The sequence below is a fragment of the Heterocephalus glaber genome, unplaced genomic scaffold (genome assembly GCF_053883595.1).
Source record: "Heterocephalus glaber isolate CG9 unplaced genomic scaffold, H.glaber_assembly_v1.0 deba00001600, whole genome shotgun sequence".
In the NCBI taxonomy this organism is placed as follows: Eukaryota; Metazoa; Chordata; class Mammalia; order Rodentia; family Bathyergidae; genus Heterocephalus; species Heterocephalus glaber.
In genome coordinates this window covers 34,209,862-34,231,989 of record NW_028258372.1, presented here as the reverse complement: position 1 = coordinate 34,231,989, position 22,128 = coordinate 34,209,862, and the positions used below count along the sequence as shown (strand labels likewise).

Below are 22,128 nucleotides of genomic sequence, written 5' to 3'. Positions count from 1 at the left end.
ATTATTCATGTTGCAGCGAGCTCCCATTGTTCTGAGTCCAGGTTATAATTCCTTCTGTGGATGGCTGCTTAGCGGCCCAAATTCTCATTTCATGAGAGGAATTTAAACACTTGATAAGAGCAGTGAAATGATGTTTATTTCTGAGGTTTCTTTAAACTGTTTAATTTTTGGCATAGTATAAGTACTTAACTAGACTAAAAATTATTTATAGACTGAAAACTTTGTAGAAACAATAAAATATAGTGTCAGCTTTGAAGGAATCTTTAGCAGTTGGAGATTGGGACTAGCTTACTTTCTTAAGAGAAAACAGTGGCAACTTCTTAGTGTTAAGAGGGTTGTGTTATACTAGCCATGTGACTAGGGTTCCAAGTGCTTTTCTGAACTCAGAATCGGGAGAGTATAAGGTTTAAAATTTCATGGGAAGATGTGCATTTATCTCATACCTGAATGTGGAAGTCTGGAAATTAAAGTGGACCAGGTATTGAAAAGGTACAGAAGAGACATCTTCGGTTTATAGATACAAACTGCTAATGGCAATTGACACTGCAGAGGGCGGTGGTAACTGGTGATAATTTACTCCCATGACCAAGGGCCAGGAAAGCAGCAAGGTGGACACAGTCTTGTCCTATTGGATTGATATCCTTATGTCTAAAATGGATTTGTAAAAATTATTTCATTTTTAGAGACTATTTTTGAGCATGCATTTTTACGTATAAACACAGTTAACTCAGCTGCTCTTCTGGTCTCTGAAAACAGGAACAACCCAAAATCGACTGACAGTTGTAGCCTAGAATAGGTCATCAAAAAACACTTCTAGTGTAGTTTGTATAAATTGAAATAACATAGAAACAGGCAAAGGAAAAGTATAACCACATTTGTCACTGTTTCATATTTGTTTTGTTTTGTTTTGTTTTGTTTTTTTGATAGCCAGGATTGAATTCGGGTCCTTGCTCTTGCGAGGCAGGCAGTGGAACCACTGAGCTAAATCCCCGGCCCACTGTTTCATATTTGTATACAGTTAGATAATACATTTGTGTAGAATAGCACTGTTCAATAGAAATATGACTTTTCTAGTAGTTTCATTAAAAAGTTAAAAGAAATGGGTGCAATTATCTTTAATGATATAGTGTACTTAACTCTGTACTCACAGTATTTTTCAAAATTTTATCAATATAAAATTATTCATGAGATTTTTCTGTACTAAGTCTTCTAAATACAATGTTTATTTTACATTTAGTGCAAATCTGAATTTGGAAGAGCACATTTCATTTGCTCATATATCTAATGGCTGCCTTTTTGGACAACACAATTCTAGGACAAGTATTTTCCTTTCCTTTCCTGCTTTCTACATATCCAAAAGGAGCTCAGCAGCTATCACTGAGTGACTACTTTTGGAAAGGAAGGCTACATACTTATGATTTGGTCAGGAAGCAGTTGTGACAGTGTGATTCATACTCCTGGATGGCTCAAGCAGCAGTTATGCAATCAAGGACATGGTATAGCAAAGACTAAAAAGTGGTTTGACTTGCCTCTATCATCTGTGAGCCTAAGTGTTATGATTGTGCTAAGAATATTGTGTCCTTCATTTGTGCAGAACTGAATTGTCCATTTCCTACTTTATTGAAAAGTATACTTTGAGGGATTTTCTTTTGCACAGATGTAAGGCATGATTTTAAAAATTATTATTTTTATTTTCTGCAGAAAATTTTTAAAAACTCCAATCATTTGCTTTTAATAATATTTTTAAAAATAAGAAACATTCTTTTTATTGGGGAGTTAATAATTATAGATAGAGAGATAGATACTCATTCCGATTGCTTTTTCTTTTAGGGGACTTAGAAAAAAATAACTATTTCAAACAAGAATAAAAGGCATTAAGTTAAAGATTTATTTTTTTTATCCTTCTGTATTATGGTTTGATGATGTGGATTACCTTAAAATGTCCATTTATTGAGGTTGTATTTTAATCATAAAAACTTTTAAATGAATGCTGGTTTATGTACTTTATGGGCTAAATGAATTAGGCTTTAAACTTTTATCTGAATCTATGGAGCTTGGATATAAATTGAAAAGATCATAGCTATGGGGAGAAGACCTATACTGCAAAGGCCTTTCTGCATAGGTTATGAACATCGTAAGTTAATAATTTTTCAAAACTATGGCTGTGATTGGACCCAGGGTTCTGTTTCTTTGATCAGATCACAGCAACTGTGACTTTGCATTGGAAATGTCACTACTGTGCAGGTTTATCACCTGGAGAGCTGGTCTTTCCTCTGATGCTGTGTGCATTTCTCATTAGCATTACTCAAAGTTGAGTTGTTAATTAGGTTGACACTTCCATTACAATCATCATCTACAAGAATAATCAGAACTGCTTGTATAAGGAAATAAAAATATTCCTTTTTTGCATATATATATGTAAAGGCCAAATGACACTGTTTTATTATTTGGTAGTTTCATATGGACAAGAACATGGTCCGTTAAGGGAACAATCCAACTAGGGTTTGTCTAATTAAGTTGTTTTATTTTCTTAAGAAAATGAATTATTACACAACTTCTTGTTTCTATTTGAAGTATCTGTGAGGGATGTACATAACAATTAGCATTTTTACATATACAAAGTACAGTTTTATATTTGTGCAAAAGGAATTAGTGAAGTGAATTTCATACAGAGGAGCACATTTTTCCCCTTGAGAAAAATAAGTTTATATCAGGAATATGAGGTCATTTAAAAGTTAATCTAAGGAAAGTTTATAAATACAATTTTCTATGTACATAGCACTTGAAAGGATGGATTCTATATAAAATTATGATAAATTTAAGGGCTTTTTAAAATTTTTCAAATGCTTAAGTAAGTTTTTCTTTGATTTAAAGACATTAGTACTGTATTCCTGTAACTGACTTATGAGGCAGTGACACCGAACTCAAACCCAGCGTATGGTAGTGGGAGGAACCGTATGACTGAGTTTATATCTAGATTTGCCTCTTATTAGCTCCATAGAGAGGGGAGATTAATGCATGTCTTTGTTTTTTAATTTTTAAATTTTTATTAGTACATGTTTGCAGTACATAATGATTATGTTCATTGTAGGGAATTGGTACACGTACATAACACATCTCAATTCTGTTTTTTCCCCTTTCCTCCACCCTCTTTTATTTTGCTAGCGTCAGACTCATTTCTTTATAAGTCCTTATAAAGTTAATCATCATATATACAGATTTAACAATCAGACTAAAAGGCTAAAAAACATATAAAACACGTATGACAGTTATACTAAAGGTACACTTTTAGATACACTGTCCATGCTGATTTTTTAGTAACTTTTTTCTTTCTCTTTTTTCCTGTTATCTATTTCACACTTTATTCATCTATTGAGTTGTTCGTATAAGAGAAATCATGCAGGTATTTAAGCTTGTGTGTCTGATTTTAATGCATGTCTTTGTGTCTCTATTTCTTTACTCATTAATGGAATTATGAGTGGTTTTCTTAGAAGACTGTTGTGAAATTGAGACAGTGTGTAACATTTGCATAACATAATTCCCCACTCATGGTATGGCCTCAATAACTTTGTCTCTTCCCCTCTTTTTTTTTAATAATGACAAAAGTATTGACTGGAAAATTACACATGCAGATGAGGCTTCCAAAAGTAAAATAAAATAGTAAGTAATCCCAGAGGACCCATAACAAATAACCTTACATAGCAGAAGTGAGTGACAGCCAACCAGCTTCACTTCAGAACAAGTAGACACATGTTGTAATTTTCTAAAAATCTGCAGAAAAGTGGCTCACAAGCAGTTTACTGTAAAATAATTAAAGCTTATTTATGTCAGGAGGCCTTGGGAAAAAAAGAGAGCATAACCAATTTGCATTAGCACGTTACTATCCTCTCCTGCTTTCATTTCAATTAACAGACCAGCAGGTGCTCTCTGCAGTTAAAAAGATAAGCTATCAGGGAGGAGGATGAATTTTTGGCTGACCTGCAGACTCTGTGGTTTGCCTGCTGATTGGGTTCGTACCTCGCTGTACCAATTTCTGAGGTGTTAATTTAACTGTTCCTCTCTGTCATGCAGGTCTTGGCCTTGAAAAATAAACTGAAGAAGCAGTCTACAGCTACGGGTGATGGAGTAGCTAGGGCCTTTCTTAGGGCACAAGCTGCTTTGTTTGGATCCTACAGAGATGCACTGAGATATAAACCTGTAAGCATTTTATTTCATCACTATTTTAGCTTGCTTTTTATGGTTCTTTGGAATGAGGCCAAAAGAAACACCATTTTAATATCATACCTTAAAAAATATCGTAACTGTCTTAAATTCCAATGTAATATGCTTTAAAGCATGCATTCCATCTCCAATTGCATGACTTTTTGTTTTTAGTATTTTTGGTGACCTTTAGTTAATACTTACTTTGCTTTTTTCATATCACCTTATTAAAGTTCTAAAAATGAAATAATTTACACCTTAAACTAATGAATTGTATTCGAGTATATTAGAGGACTTACCTGAATTTATTACAATCATTAAGAAATTCACCAGATGATTGAACTTATTTAATGAGTTTAAATGTGACAAGTACAAAGTGAAGATTTTTAAAAATAAAAAAATTTTGCAGTATTTGAAAATTTGTTGTCTTCCTACTTAACAGTTTCTAAAGATATGCTTATCAATTTAGCATATCTTAACTCATTCTGTCATTTATTTTAATACCCTACAAATGATTATTGTATGGAACTGTAGCTAAGCTTTTATTTTTTATTTATTTATTTTTTTGGCACCGGGGATCGAACTTTGGACCTTGTGCTTGCGAGGCAGGCGGCGGAACCACTGAGCTAAATCCCCAGCCTGGCACTGTAGCCAAGCTTTTAGATAGTCTAAATAGGGGTAACTTGAATGTATTTATCTCTCTCATGTTATGGATTAAAGTATGTATGTTAGGTTGATTTTACATAAATTATTACACAACTGTTCCATCACCAGATGAGTAAGTTTTAAGATAAAACCTTAAATTAGTAATAAATAATAGAAGACCTTCCATTCATTAGCATTTTTGTTGCTTAGTCTCCAGGCTTCAGACTTCTTATTTGTAAAATGAGAATTTTTGCTCTTGTCCTCTTTCAGGGTTCATGTGTCAACTTGGTTGTAAACTAGGAAGCACTAAATAAGCTTGAATGTGTTATAGCTTTTCTAAACTAACTTCTGAATTAGTGGTTCCCACCCAGTGTCTCTTAAACCTTTAAGGAATAGTGGGTCATTGGAAGGAGTCTAAAGACTATACCAGCTGCTCTCTCTAGATAAATACATATCTTTAGTTTACGTGCTGTGCTTGTCAGCTTTCTGTTACTGTTACAAAATTCCCGAGATAATCAACTTATAAAATGTAAAGGTGGGTTTTGGCTCATGGTTTTGGAGGTTTCAGATTATGTTCTGTTGGCTTCGTTGCTTTCCGGCTGTGGTGAGGCAGCCATCGTGAGGAGCACACAGAGCAGCAGCGCTTCTCACCTCACGGTGGGGATGTGAAAGAGAGAAGAAAGGAGAAATTTTCATATAGGTGTATATTTTAGAGCGTGATAGAGCTCATAGTCTTACATAAGATATGTACTTCAGAGAGGAGGGTCTTAAAAATTTGTTAGGCATAAGGACCTGATTCTTTGAAAGACTGGAAACCAAGCAGTCATCCATATTACACTAGTGGATATTAATATTCAAATTACTCAACCCAAATTAATGCAGAAAAATAGTTTTTTAGAACAAAATTAGTTATTTTGTTAAATCAGATTTTTGTAATCTGAATTAATTTCAAGTTTACAGTACAGGAGAGGAGGTTAAAAATATTACTTTGCTTGAGTGATGCCATATTTAAATATTCAACTTCCAAACTAATTTTTATCATTTTCCTCTTAAAATTTGTGAAGGACTCTAGATTTGAGGAGACTAGCACCTTGAAATGAAAAGTAAAATTTCTTAAGTTGTTTAAACTTAAAGAAAGTTTAAATGTGTGAGGTGGTGAGTGAAATGATTAAAATATCCCATCTTTAGCATTAATCACAATGATTTATAGATTAATATTTTCCCCCTTTGAGCTTCACTGAGCAGAGAGGGGTATACAATTTCCATGAATGAATTTTAAAAAATAAAATCTTAAAAGGCATATTTCCAGTACCTATAAAAAACATAATCTCATTATAGAATCTCTTTTCTCTTTATTCATTACGTCTTGTTACAAATTTATTTGTTAATTTATCTACATTTTTCCTTTTTATAGTTGATATTTTTCTTTTCTTCTGCTAGGTCTTTTTGGGAGCTAGGAGATGATATTTTTGTTTCCTATCCTTTTACATTTCTTCTGACTGAACCTTTGAACGAAACTTACTTTTTAAAGTACACTGATGATTTAGATAATTTTTAGAGACAGGGTCTCAATTTGTAGTTCAGGCTGCCCTTGAACTCAAAGTGATCATCCTGTCTCAGCCTCCTGAAGTACTCTAAGCTATTATCTTTGCAAAGTATCCTGTATCATAATTTTTTAAAGGTATTTTTTAAATTTTAGAACTGTTTTGGTCACTTGTAAAATACACAAATGACTTTGATATACTTTTGATAGAAGTAAGTAAAGAAGGGCCAACTATAGAAGTTATACTTTTTTAATGGTTTTGTCTCTTCAGAAATATATTTTATGTTCTTTTTTCCTACAGAACTTTTCTTTTTCTTCTCTTTTAATAGACATAGTAATTTTATGATTCTTGAAGTTATAAGTCATAGTGACCCTTTCTATGAATTAATTATATTTACTTTAAAATATTTCTTTTCAATTAGTCAGTATTTCCTCTCTTAGGATATCTTATGTAAGTTTCTTAAAGGTTTGTATCTTCTAAATGAATGAATTGGGGCTCAGATAATGATACTGCAGACTGGTGATTTGATATGCTGTGCCAGACAAGGCATAGAACTGAGGTCCCTCTGACCTCCACCCGCATCAGTCAGATCTCAGTCAGATCTCTGCTCCTTTTTCTCCAGAAGTACAGGGAGAGATTTTCTCCCCCACCCCACAAAAAAGGTAATTATTTAGAAATCTCATCAAATAACCAGGAGAGACTAATGACCAGAGATAAGAGACTAAAACTTGTCACTGTTCCCGGAGTTTTTATTTTTTGGCTATATATATATATATATATATATGTATTATATATAACATATATGTTATATATAATTATATATTATACTTTTCAGTATACTACTAATACATGTCTAGAAACGAATGGCTACCACTTTGAGTACCTCTTGTAATTATAGAGGCCAAAGGTAACTATTAATCTCATGATGTCTCAATAAATTTTATATTAAAATATATGTTTTATTCCTGATATATACATTGTTTTATATATATATATGGGGTAAGGTAGGATAATTTGATGTATATATACAATGTATAATGATAAAATCAGTGGAGTTAGCATTTTTATCTCAAACATTAATCATTACTATGTGTTGGGAACCTTCAGACTATTTTTCTAGTTATTTTGAAATATAGATTGTTATAGAGCATGATTACCCTTCCAGGCTACATGCAGAACACCAGAACCAGTTCCCCCATCTGAATGTGTTTTGGTAACCCTTAGTGAACCTCTCATCCCCCGACCCTGATGCCTTGCCCTTACCAACCTTTAGTCACCACTGTTCCTTTCCCTTCTTCTGAATTTTTTAGTTTCCATATAAGAGAAAGAACATACTATATTTTTCTGTCTGTTCTTGGCTTATTTCACCTACTATGATATCCTCATGTTCCATCTACTTTTATGTAAATAACAAGATTTTATTCTTTTGTTAAGGCTAAATTATATTCCCTTGTGTGTGTTTATGTATTACATGCATATGATATTTTCTTTATCCATTCATCTGTTGATAGACACAGATTGACTTCATATCTTGGCTCTTGAAAATAGAACTGTAATAAATACGAGAATGCAGGTATCTATTTGATATAATTATAGATAGATACCCAGTAGTAGGGCACTGGATATAATAGTTCTAGTTTAATTTTAAAGAAACTTGCATATTATTTTCCTTCATACTCTATTAATTTACATTCCTACCCACAGTGTGTAAGATTTCCCCTTATTCTATATTCTAACTGACTTTTTTTTAATGTTTTGGTAGTATCATTCCATCTGGGGTTAGATAATATCTCATTGTGGTTTTAATTTCCCATTCCCTAATGTTTAGTGATATTGAGCAATTTTTCATAAACTTGATGGTTATTTTCTGTCTTCTTTGAGAAATACAAATGACCACATTTATTCATATTTTAATAGGATTTTTTTTTGCTGAGTTGTTTGAATTTATGTTCTGGATAGCAATACCTTGTTGATTGACTAGCTTGCAAATATTTTGTCCTTGATTGGTTTTTTTACTCTGCTGACTGTTTCCTTTCATGTGTGGATTTGTGACTTAACATATGGTCTGTTCTGGAGAATGTTCCATTTTCTGATAAGTGCATGTTCTGCAGCTATTGGATAAAATATACTTTAAATGTCTGCTAGGTCCATTTGATCTATAATATGCTTCAACTCTGATGTGCTTTTGTTGAATTTTTGTCTGGATAATCTGTTCATGGATGAAAATAAGGTGTTCAAGACCTCAACTATTATTGTATTAAGGTCCATTTATCTTTTAAGATCTAATACAATAAGTTCCTGACTTATGAACATTCCAATTGTGAAATTTTACAAGTGTACTGTGTAAGACTCACATTGTTAGCTTACATATGTTAGCATATGAATAGTTCTCCTGGAATGGAACACACTTGTAAGTCAAGAACATACTGTATTTGCTTTTTGGATGGATGGTCCAACTTTGGATCCATATATGTTTGGGGTTTTTTTGTTGTTTTTTTGATTTTGTTTTTTTGGTACTGGGGATTGAACTCAGGACCTTGCACTTGTGAGGCAGGCGGCAGAACCACTGAGCTAAATTCCCAGCCCTGGATCCATATATGTTTACAATCGTATCTTCTTGCTGAATTGATTGCTTTATCAACATATAGTTACTTTCTTTGTCTCTTTTTTAGTGTTTGATTCAGTGTCTTGTTTTGTCTGATATAAGCATACTTGACACTTTCCACTTGTGTGGAATATCTTTCTTTAAACACTTCACTTTCATCCTATGCTTGTCTTTGCCAGTGGAGTGAGTTTCTTGTAGGCAGTATATAGTAGTATTTTATTTTTTTAATTCATTAGGTAGGTATGTATCTTTTGATTGGAGGATTTAATCCATTTACATTCAAGATTATAATTGATAGGTAAAAGCTCATGCACATTATTTCATTATTTTTTACTCTTATATACTCTGTTCTTTTCTGTTTCTCTTATTATTTATTTTTATGGTTTGACAGTTTTCTATTGTGACAAGATTTGATTCTTTTCTTTATTTGTATATTTGCTTTAGCAGTGAATTTTCTTCTTTCATGTTTTAATGATGGGGTACTGTTGTTTCATATCTAGCTATACAAATCCCTAAAATATTTCTGGTAACTTTAGTCTGGTGGTGATGAATTCCTTCAATTGTTGCTCATGGAGGAAAGACTTTGTTTCTCCCTCATTTCTGAATAATATATTTGCTGGATATAATTTTCTTTGTTGGCAGGGTTTTTTCCCTTTCTTTCAAGACGTCAAATATATCATTCTATTCTCTTCTGGCCTGTAAGGTTTCTTTTGAGAAATATGAAGTTACTCTCATGAGGACTCTCTGCTGTGTGACTTGTTGCTTTTCTCTTGCTATTTTTAGAATTCTATCTTTAGCTTTGATTTTTGTACAATTTGAGTGTAATATGCCTTGGCCAACTCTTATGATTGAGTCTACTTCAGGTTATTTCAGCCTCCTCATTCTGGTTATCCAGGTCTCTGATAAGATTTGGGAGATTTTCAACTATTATTTCATTAAATATGTTTTCAATATCTTATACTTTTTTGATTCCATCTTAGTTCCTCATAAGACAAATGTTTGTCTAATGATGTCCCATACATCTCAATGACTTCATTTTTTAAATTATATTTTCTTTTTGTTTGACCAGGTTTTTTCAAAATATGTGTTCTTAAGTTCGTATTTTCTTTCTTTTGCTTTGGCTATTCTGTTGTTGAAGCTTCCAGTTGTATGTATTATTTAATTGAAGGTTTTGGCTACATGGTACATGTTTGGCTCTTTTTATTATTTCTCTCTCTTTGTTGAATTTCTCATTTATATCATGAATTATTATCTTAATTTCATTGAATTATCTGTCTCTGTTCTCTTGCATCTCACTGAGTTTCCTTAGGATCACTTTTTGGAATTTTAAAAAGCATTTTATAGATTTCATTTATATTAGTATCTATTTATGGGTATTAATGTGCTGGTTTGGATGTGTTGTGCTTCATTGCTGTTTTAGTCTGTTTCCATTTCTAGGGGAAATATTGACAGCCATACCTGACAGAAGAGGTATATTTTGGCTCTCAGTTTCAAAGGTTTTTGGCTCATGATTGGTTTCCTCTGAGGCAGAAACATCATGGCAGATGTTCATTCCAGGCAAAAGCTTCTCAGCTAATGGCATCCAGGAGGCAGAGATCAGGGGAAGAGACCAATAAGGAGACAGGGACCAGATATAGTAACCACAGTCTTGCCCCATGATCCACTCGGTTATTCTCAGAAGCATGCTTTAGTACTCTCCTGGGCATCTCTCAACAGTGAAGTTGACAGTCAAGATTAACCATCACACTTACACTTCACATTTCTTGTGTTCCTGCTTAGATTCCTGCATACACCTTTATGATTTTATAGAGTAGCTTTTGTAGGAAAGGACTTTTTCATTCAGATGATATGCAGGATGTTGGGTGGGTGGTTGGGTGTTTGGGCTTTGGTTCTAAGTGAGTATAGCTCCTATGTGACTTCTTTAACTATAATCAATGTGAGCTATATTCAGTGTCTAAAAATGCTTTAGTCTTACACTTCAACGTTTTTCAGAAGAAATGATACGATTTTGTAGTGAACATGGCCTTCCAAGTGGTCATATCTTCAGGCCCTGAATGGTTGAATGTTGAAGATGTTAGGGTTTTTGCCAGCACTAGCTGTAGTTCTGGAGACTTGGGATGCAGAGGGTACTTGACTGTAGGTGCAGTGAAGTGAGTAAAATGGATGTTAGGGCTTATGGTATCAGTTGCAAAAGTCTCAGAACTACAGAGCACAGAGAGAGCTATCTCCAGGTCCTGATTGGTGAATATGGGTGATTCTGGAGCTTGTGGCAGTAGCAGCTGCAGTCTCAGAGTGGTGGGATATTGAAAGGCCTTTCCTTTGACCTGTGAGGCACATGTTGTCCCCAGGGGCTTCTAATATCATCAGAGAACATGCTGGGGATGCCTATCAGCACTTACAGCAGAATGAGGTCTAGAAGTTATTCTGTTTTGAAGGTGGTACTGTGAGGTAGCAGCTTGAATTCTGGGGTTCATGGGGGCCCATTGAGACTTTCTCCTCTGGTTCAAAGCAGTTAAATTTTGTGGTGAATATTGACTTCTGGCACTGCAGAGTTGAATATTAATGCTGATGGGCACCCTCTCAGCTGGATGTAAAGCTTCTGAGGACTGTGGTATTGTCATGCACTTAGACCCTCTGGCCCATGGGAATCACGGTGATCATTAGTACTCTCCCACTTTGCTTTTTCTGGCAATGTGGGAGTTCCTCCTTGCTGAGGAACATGGGTCACACTTGAGTGTGCTTTCTTCCTCTCTCTGTGCCCCATGCTATTTAGGGTTCCTGTCACTCCCTTGGCAGTTTCAGAATTCTCTCTCAGTCACTTTCCTTGTAATGTAGTCCTCAGTTTGTCTCCCTGTTCTTCCCTGTGGTGGAGGTAAATGCCAAGCACTTCTATTCAGCCATCTTGGACATGCTCCTCAGACAGTTTTCACCTGTTCTTCTGGGGACAGATCTTAGAGATTCCCGGGGGACTCTATCTGCATAAGATAACCTTTATTTGCAGTAAAGTTTAGTACTTCACCTTCCACAAAAGAGAGAAGAGCTTTGTCTTTGGCTACTGTTTTTCATGCTCATTCTTTTCTTGTAAAAATCGGTATGGTGTCATTTACTCCTGTCTGTTAGAAGGTGAACAGGCTTACATTTCCCTTTCTACTGCATCAAGATTCATTGCAAATTAGTGAATTATTGTCATTATTCTCTGTTTTCATTTTGATCATATAGTGTGGTCATTCACCTTAATAAGGGCACCATTCAAGCTGATGAGGGGAACAGCTGTGGGAAAGGATCAGCCAGTGAGTGATGATTTTCTGTGGTCATACAGCAATAAGTGGAGCAAGTGGAATCTGTAAGACTAGAAATTTAAGTCTTTGTTGATTTTGGGGGGAGGAACTTCCTGTAGAACTACCAAAGACACTTATAGAGAGATGATTACTTAGCACATAGGGTAGATAAAAGTGAGATTTATGCTAGAATATATGCAGTAGAATTGTATTTGTAGTCATGAAGACCTGATTGTAAAAAAACTTTTCATTAATTTAAAAACAAATTCATGATCATTGCTAATAGATATGGCAAAACTATTCAGCAACAGGTATAATAAAAATATTTTCTAATATGGACAAAAGATTAGAAAGAATTTTTAGAACAGGGATATTTCTATTAATCTGAAATCCATCTGTTATATATAAGGATCTGTTCATTGAATCTATGTCTTATACTCTTCTACGACTCTCTGTGTGCCTCTGTAGAGAGAGACTGGTTCGCTCTGACTGAATGTTTATTAATGCCAGAAAAATCCTTATTTCTGTCTAGGGTGAACCCATCACTTTTTGTGAGGAAAGTTTTGTAAAGCACCGCTCAAGTGTGATGAAGCAGTTCTTGCAATCAGCAGTTAACCTTCAACTTTTTAAGCAGGTAAGAGTGGACCTACATGTTTTTGATCAGTAACAGAATATTCCCATTGTTGCACATTTTTGTAACTCTGAAACTGTCTAAAACCTGAGTAGAATCTTTCCCTGAATTTTAGGAAATTTTCTTTCCATCTGTAACCCTATAACTAGCTATGGAATAGCGCTTCGGAAATACAGTGTAATAACTTCACAGTTAAAAAATTCCTCATTTGAAGTTCCTAAGCTCAAGGTTACGCTGAGGAAAGGTATACATTGATAGATACAAGAAACATAAGTAGTTTAGGCTATCTTAGAAGGAATTAATTTGGTGTGGTAGGTTGATAAGGTAAACAACTAGAACAGTTTCAGTATAATCTAGTTTATGAAGTATTGAATAAAATATGAATATTTAATTTTTTAAACTTTGTACCAGTTTTCCTAGCTACAAATCCAAAATTAAGAGAAAATTCATATTTATATTGTATGTCTTGGTTCTGGTTCAGAAAATAACAATTGCCACTTCACAAAAGCAAAAGCTTGACATCAGAATTTAGAAATTTTAGGTGAACTGGTTCTTTCAACCCATTGTGGAATCATAGCAAGTCTCCTAAATTGAGATGTGTTTATCTCTATTTATATTGTTTAAATTAAGTTCTTAATACTTGTTTTTCATATTCTACATGTGAATCCAGCATGTAACGAAGACCTAGAACATGTCATAAACATTGCTTGAGTCCAGGATAAACATATAATGCCTTTGAGAAGCTGACAAAGCTAAAAGCTGAGAAGCTAAAAGTCTTTAGACTTTTAGAGGGGGGAAACACCATATAATTTAACCCTCAAATTAGTGAAGAAATCATCATTGTAGCAAATTAATCTTACTATCTGTATTCTGAGGAAGTTTTAAAAAATAGTATCGAATAAGAAGATACTCTAGTGATATAACATATACTTTTACCTTAACGAAAGGCATACAGTTATCCTATATACAAGCTTCCAGGAGCATGCATTTCAAGGTTCAGCTCCAAAGATGGAGTTGTCTCCCTTGGAGACATCTCCCTAGATGTCCCCAAGCCTGTACTGAATTATTTCCCAAGGCTGTAAGGAGGATCAAATGATAGTGCTTTATAGATGCTGAAGTAAACACAGTGCAATTACAAGCCAGACATCCAGTGCATTCTTGTTAAGTTAAAAATTAGTGCTCTTTTTGTATTTTAATCTATCAAGAGGAGATATTACTTTCTATTATGAAAGATGACTTGTGAAGATCAAATTATATACTGCTCAAGGATTGAATGAGTGTGTAGAATATCAAAGTTGTTACTTTTTTTGTTGTTGAGATTCTTTAGCTAGATTCTTAGCATTGGATGAAGCTAATGTGGTATAATAAAATTTTTTTTTTGCATAGTACTTTTTTTTACATTTGGTTTTGAGTTGCATTTTTGGAATTTGTTTTTTAGGAGTCATGTAGAGTTGGGTTAATCTTTATCCCTTAATAGCTGTTTATGAATACATGTTTCATTTTCTTTAAAACAGAAATACCATTTACACAACAGGGTTGTGGTAAAGTTTTATGTGAATTAGTATATATACATTTAGCATGGTGCATAGTACTTTATTGATGCATTGTAAAAAAATTACCTTCAAAGGAACAACATATTGACCAAACTGACTTCACATCAGCAACAATAGAATACAGAAAATTCTCCATATCTTCAGTATGTTGAGAAAAAGCACTGAGAATAGTATACCAACTAAAACACATTTTATTACATAAGTGATATAAAGACATTTCCTAACAATAACTGAGCCCCTTGTGTTGGCTTTATTGATGTGTCCACATGTTGTTGAGAATCTGATTAGTGTTGATAATTTCATTGGTGGGCTTGTCGGAATTACTACCAAGGCTTTAAAAACAGGACTCAGTTGTTTTGGAGAGAGAAATTCAATCTGCGGACAATGGCCTTCAGCCCTTGCCCTTGGGTTCAATTTTGTCCATGATTCTTCTTTATTGATTGCTTCTCTTGTCATCTTCAGACTTACTTAGGCAGCCCACACAGTTATACAACCCAGTTTCTTCTCATAAATCTTCTGTGTGTGTGTGTGTGTGTGTGTGTCTGTGTGTCTGTCTGTCTATGTAAAATTTCTTACTGGTTCTTTTTCTCCAGTGGAACCCTAACTGACATACCAATAGCACGAAGAAATTTTTAGGGAAGTACTTTAAGAAAGTGTTTTAGGAGTAAAGTAAGTTTTCTCAGATGGAGGATCCAAGGTAGGATGTCTTAGATGCAAGAAGGAAGAACAAAAGAACAGGTAAATATGTGGGTTACATTTAAACAGTGCTGACTATATAAAACAGATAATTTCTTGGATATGTTCAAGAATTGAATGTTTCAATCCGAAGTAAAAGTTTTGTTTTGAATATGGCAAAAGAACACTCTCCTATTTATTTTATTTTTAAAGACAGGATAATTATGTAGGATTGTCATAGGTATATAGACTAATGACACTAAAAAAAAAAGTACAGACATACATGTATATAGTCTATTAATTTTCAAAGATTTTGCTAAGGTAAGGTTTTTAAGTCTATAATTTCTTGATCTGCTTTTTTGTATTTGGGCGACTTATGCTAATATTATTTGTCCTTTATTATTAGTGCCTATTAATTTTTCAAAAATTAGGTTTTGGTGTGTACAATATATTTGGATCCTATCCATCCCCATTATCCTCCCTTATACACCTCTCTCAAACCTCTTATTTTCTTATTATCTAATAATAGTGTCCTTTTTATTTTCGTATCTTTTTTACCTTCTACGTAATGGGAGAACATGCAATCTTTGTCTGAGTCTAGCTTATTTTACTCAACATGATGGTCACCAGATCCATCCATTTTCCTGCAGATGACAAAATTTCATTATTGTTTATAGCTGAATAATACATATATGTGTGTGTATTTCTTCATTCATCTGTTGATAGATACCTAGGCTGGTTCCATTATCTTTGCTGTTATAAATTATGCTGCAATAAACATGGGCATGTATATATCCCTACTGTATGCTAATTCCTTTGAGTATATATTAAACATATTCCTTTGAGTATATATTGAGCAGTATGGCTCTATTTTTAGCTTTTTTTTTTTTTTTAGCTTTTTGAGGAACTTCCATAATTTCCATGGAGGCTGTACCAATTTATATTCCTCCTGACAGTGTAGAAGGGGAAGGGTTCCTTTTATCCCAACCTCCTTCAATAACTAGTTTCTTTGCAGCTTCTATCATGAAACAATGTTGAATTTTGTTGAAGGCTTTATGTGTCAGTTGAAATGATCATGTGATTTGTATCCTTGACTGTACTTATGTGGTATGTAATGTGTATTGATTTATGTGTGTTGAAACATCCTTGCTTCTCTGGAATGAAAACAGCTTGACCATGGCATATGATTTTTTTTTTTTTGGTACCAGGGATTGAACTCGGGACTTTGCACTTATGAGGCAGGCAGTGGAACCACTGAGCTAAATCCCCAGCCTGAGGCATACGATTTTTTAAATTTGTTGTTGCCTTCAGTTTAAATTTTATTAAATATTTTTATATCTATATTCATCTATATTTATATCTTTCTATATAAATATATATATATATATATAGTTTTCTTTTTTGTTGTGTCCTTGTCTAATTGTGGTATAACGGTGATTTTGGCCTCATAGAATGAGTTTGGAAATGTTCCTTCTCTTTCTATTTCATGGAATACAGTGGTACCTTGGTTTATGAACACTTTTGTTTATGAACAATTTGGTTTGCAAAACAAAACAATTTGGTTGGCAAAATTTTGTTTTTGTTTGTGAACTCTGCATTGAGTAAAGAACATGACCATAGCCATCTTTTTCACATGAACATGAACATGGCCATCTTTTCCAGAATCATGGAATGAATTAAGCTCATGGACTGAGATACCATTGGAGTTTGAAGAGCATTGGTATTAATCCTTTAAAGGTCTGACAAAATTCAGCAGTGAACCTATGTAGTCTGGAGCTTCTCTTTGTTAGACTTCCACTGTTACTTCAATATTATTGCTTGTTATTGATCTTTTTAGGCTTTTTTTTTTTTTGGTACCAGGGATTGAACTTGGGTCCTTGCGCTTGTGCAGCAGGTGGCGAAACCACTGAGCTAAATCCCTGGCCCCTTTTTAGGCTTTTTATATTCTCTTGATTGAGTTTTTGTAGGTCATGTGTGTTTAGAAATGTATCCATTTCTTCTATAGTCCCTAGTTTATTAGAATATAGGTTTTCAATGCAGTCCTTAACAATCCTCCAGATTTCACTAGTGGTTTTTTTTTCATCTCTGATTGTATTGATTTGGTTCTTCTCTCTCTCTCTCTTTCTCTCTCTCTCTCTCTCTCTGTCTTTGGTAGTTTGGTTTAAGGGCTTATCAATCTTTATCTTTTCAAAGAACCAACTCTTTATTTCACTGATCTTGTACATTGTTCTTTTAAGTTCTCATAAACGTTAGCCCTGGTACTTACTATTTCTTTCCATCTATTAGGTATGGTCTTGGTTTATTCTTGTTTTTCTAAGACAATGAGATGCATTATTAGTTTATTTATTTGAAATTACTCTGAGTTTTGAATGTAGCTATAAATCTGTCTCTTAGAACTGCCTTTTTTATATACCAGAATTCTAGTATGTTTCCATTTTCATTTGATTCTAGGAAGTTTTAATTTCCTCTCTGACTTGGTCATTTCAAAGTGAATTGTTCAATCTCCATCTATTTGTATATTTTCTGTAGTTTTTCTTGTTGACTTCTAGTTTCATTTCATTGTGATCTGATAAAATGTAAGAAGCTATTTCATTTTTTTTGTGTGTTTGTTAAGATTTGCTTGGTGGCATAAAACATAATCTATTTCACAGAATAATCCATGAGCTGCAGTGAAGAATATGTATTCTGTAGTTGTTGGATAGAAAGTTCTATAGAAATCTGTCAAGTCTGTTTGATCTATGGTATGGTTTAACTCTGTTTCTTCACTGCCATTTTTTCCTGGATGATCCATATAATGTGATAATACAGTATTGAAGTCACCCACTATTATTGCACTTGGACCTATAGGTCCCTTTATGTTGAGTAGTGCTTGTTTTATGAAATTGGGTGCACTGAGATTTGGTGCATGTATATTTAAAATTGTTATATCCTTTTGATAGATCATTCCCTTTACCAGTATGTAATAGCTTTTTTGTCTCACTTGACTAATTTTGTCTTTATCAAATAAGAGTATAGCTACTCCTGTTTGCTTTTAGGTTCTGTTTCTATGAATATTGTTTTCCATCCTTTCACTTTATGTACGTCTTTGCTGTTAAGGTATGTTTCTTGTAGGGAGCAAAGAGTCGAATCTTGTTGTTTTATCTAATTTGTGAGTCTGTTGTCTTTTAATTGGAAAATTAAGAAAGACCATTTATATTCAGAGTTATCCTAGAAATGTATGTACTAATTCCTGTCATCTTGTTATTTTTCTAATATTTGATTCTTTCCTAATTCTTAGCAGTACTCTCCTCTCCTGTGTGTAGGATTATTTTAAGTATCTTCTGCAGTGCTGGCTTAGTGGTCATAAGTTTATTTAGTTTATGCTTTTTTTGGAAGGCCTTTATTTCTCCTTCAACTGAAGGATAGCTTTGCTACTCCTGATTAGAACTTATAATTTTCAAGGCTTGAAATACATTTCATGTCTTCCTGGCCTTATGGTTTCTGCAGAGAAATCTTTAGTTTTTCTGATGGATTTGCTTCTAAAAGTGACTTGGCTTCTAAAGGTGATTTTCACTTACACCTTTCAGTATCCTTTAATTCTGTATTCTTTTGTTCTGTATGCTTTAATATAACATGATAGGAGTTTCTTTTCTGGCTGTTCCTGTTTAGGTTTCTAAATGCCTCCTGCACTTGGATGTCTGTGTCTTTTCTAAGATTTGGGAAATTTTCTGTTATTACATCACTGAATAGATTTTCTGTGCTATACTCTGAAACACAGCACCTTCTTCTACACCCAAAAATTTGTTGTTTGGTTTTTTAAAGACGTCTCAGCATTTTTGGGATGTTTCATTTATAATTTCTTGTTTTCTTTTCTGTTATTCATGTCTGCATGTACTGATTCCTCGAACTTATCTTCAGGTTCTGAAATTCTGACTCCTGCTGCTGGAGTATTATATCCTATCTATTGGTGAGGTGTTCCACTGAGTTGCTGATTAGACTTACTACATTTATCCTTTCCAAACCTTTTATCTGATTCTTCTTCAGAATCTCTTTGTGAATCAAACTTTCATATGCTTCATTCATTCCTTAATTCATTCAGTTCTTTATCATTTTGAAAATGAGTCTTTTGAGTTATTTTATTGGCATTCATCCACTTTGATGTCTTTTCATTAGGTACTGACAAGTTATGGACATTTAGAGTAGTCTTGTTTTTTCATACTTCTTATTTCTTTATTGAGATTTGTGCAACTGTTGGGATGGATATCTCGTCCATATTTATATGAGGGTCTTGATTTCCAGCCTTTTTTTGAGGGCTTGGTCTCCAACACCATTCAGAAAGGAGAAAACAAACTCCAGTAATGATGATGTCACAGACTAACTAAATATTGACATACAATAAAAACTTATTGAAGGGCTGGGGATTTAGCTCAGTGGTTCTGCCGCCTGCCTCTCCAGGTGCAAGGTCCCAAGTTCAATCCCTGGTACAAAAATACAAAAACAAAACCCTAATTGAAAGCAAAAAACCCTCATATATACCATTAAAAATAGAAAAGAAATCAGCAATGATAGCTAAAAGGCTAAACATTAATGAAGATTAAACTAATAATGGAGGTAGGGAAAGGGAAAAATGGAAGTAGTAGTCAAATTTCAAAAAGAAAGAAAAGAAAAATTAGGTGAGGAAGAGGAGAAAAAGTGAGACAAAAATCCAATGAAACAAAAAATAAATTAGGTAAAAGTAACTGAAAAAAAAATCCAAAAATCAAGAAAGGAAAAGGAAGCCAGAAAACAGAGTAAAAAATTCCAGAAAGTTTCTCAATATAGTGGTGTTTCTTCCCAGGATGTGGAATGTTGGAATCCACCAGATATGCAGGAGGGACAGTGATTCACAACTGACGCCTATTGTGTTTCCATGCCCACTTACGTGGCTGCTGCTGTGTAAATGCTGAGTCCTCCCGCATGTTTCTCCTGGGTGGGGTCAGTCAATGGTATGTCGTCTGTTTCAAGGCCTATATCCACTCCAGAATTTCTTAGTTGTTTTTTTTTTTCTGTGTATCCTGAGCCACTGTTCTCCTCAACTATCTTTGTAGCCTGTGGGTTCACAAGATGCCCCTTATGCTCTAGAGGCCCCTCTGTCCATAGGACCAGGAATGTGGCAAACAGAAGCAGTGGCATATCCTGATCACATTGGCAGGTGGGGAAAGTAAACAGACTGTGGAGCTCTGTGCTGGGAGAATGCAGCCAGAGGAGCCAAGCAGTCCACTGGAGTCAGTCTTAGTGCTTTCAGAGCCAGACTGTCAGAAAACCATACACAGGAGGTCTGGCTCCTCACCAAAGAGAGTGGAATCACTGTGTCCTCTACCTTTTGAGCTTGCTGCTGCTTAAACTTCTTATGGAGTCTGTTACAGCCCTCCACCTCTCCGCAACTGTTTCCTGTGGCCACCTCTTAGTCACTACAGTAGGGTGTACTGCAGAACTGAAGTATGGCTGTGCTTTCTGATTTCCATAGTACCTCAGTCTTAAACGATAGATTCCGTCTCATAATGATTCCTCATTATACCATTGCAAGACATGGCTGGCACTGTAGTGGATTTCTTCTCCAGTGCTGGCCTAACAATGTCAAAAGAGTCACTTTCAGAGTAAATCTTGACAATGAATTTGAAGCATACACTAACCATGAGTTTTTCCTAGGACTAGCGTTGCCCTTGTTTATCACTGGGGCTTACCTTATGTTTGCAGTCAAGTTCTTCTTTCCAAAAGGTATGAAGATTTAGAAAGGAAGACACTAAACTGATAATATTTTTAATTACTTTGAAGAGAGAGACATGTTTCTCATGACATGAAAAAATAGTATGTTTGACCTCACTGAAATTCAGAACCTTTGGTCCTCAAAAGATGCCATACTTGCAGTATATGTAAACTACTCAAGGGTTTAGGAAAACCTCCAGATCACTACAAAGCATATTCTGTATTAGAATGTGTAATTGTGTAGAAAACTTGATGGTTCACAGATAGAGAATTTTAAATGATTAATAAAGATAAAGAGGATATTCAACCTTATTTGTAATCAGAGACTATCAAATAAGAAGTACAATAAAATACTACTTTTCATCTGTCTGACTGGCCAAGTTTTAAACACCTAGGAATCCCAAATTTGAGCAAGGGTATGCAGCAAGGAATAAATTTTAACTCTTTATGGGAGTATAAATCTATTTAAATTGTTTGGAAAATACTCTGATATCATCACTTTGTTAAATATTTAAATTTCCTATGAGTTGGTAATTTTAGTCTAAAATGTTCATGAAAAGTTACTTACTAAAATTTCTCAGAATACTCTTACTCTTATGTACTCATACTCTTACGTACTCATCAAAATTTGAAATGAACAATTATACCTGTATCAAAATAGAACACTATTCAATGGGGAAACGATCTATACTAAAACTGAAAATGAAGTGAAAGAAATGTCATTGAAGAGTATATGAGTTCTTTTATGCAATTTTAAAAAGCCATAAAACCTAAATAAGATCAAAGCAGACAAATTCATGTGATAAAAACCATAAAGAATAAGCTGAAGGAATTTTACGTAGAGAGAATGGCACACAGAGAGAGACATTTAATTTAAAATTCAGGAACAAGATTCTCCTAGTTTATCATTTTTGTTAATACTTAAATTATATAATTTTAATTTTAAAAATTTAATTCATAATTTCATGTTTATGGGGTATAATGTGATACTTTAATAGATATATATACACACACACAACATATCCAGATACATTGTGATTATATAATTAACATGTCTATCACCTAGCATACTTTTTTCTAATGAGAATATGTAAAACTTACTCTTTTCACAGTTTTTAAACAAAAGTGCATTATTATTAACTACAGTCACTATGCCATGTAGTAGATCTAAAAAGTTACCCCACTAACTTCTTCAGTCATTATCTTCAATCATTATCTCCCTCTCCCCATCCTCCATCTTAGCAATTCCTTTGATAAATTCTCAGCTACCAAT

General features: G+C 34.0%; 1 protein-coding gene across 21 annotated transcripts in view; it reads left to right on the top strand.

Annotated features, from left to right (window-relative positions):
• The window catches only part of Dennd1b (DENN domain containing 1B), a 226,966-nt gene that overhangs the window by 146,959 nt on the left and 57,879 nt on the right, over positions 1-22,128 (top strand). For 20 of the 21 annotated variants that reach the window (XM_087193853.1, XM_087193844.1, XM_087193842.1 and 17 more), the window contains 2 exons: positions 4,072-4,197; positions 12,805-12,906. In XM_087193853.1, coding sequence (XP_087049979.1) covers positions 4,072-4,197; positions 12,805-12,906 — 228 coding nt within the window. Of the gene's footprint in view, positions 1-4,071; positions 4,198-12,804; positions 12,907-22,128 lie in introns of those variants that run through there. The other variant, XM_087193859.1, reaches the window with a different exon arrangement.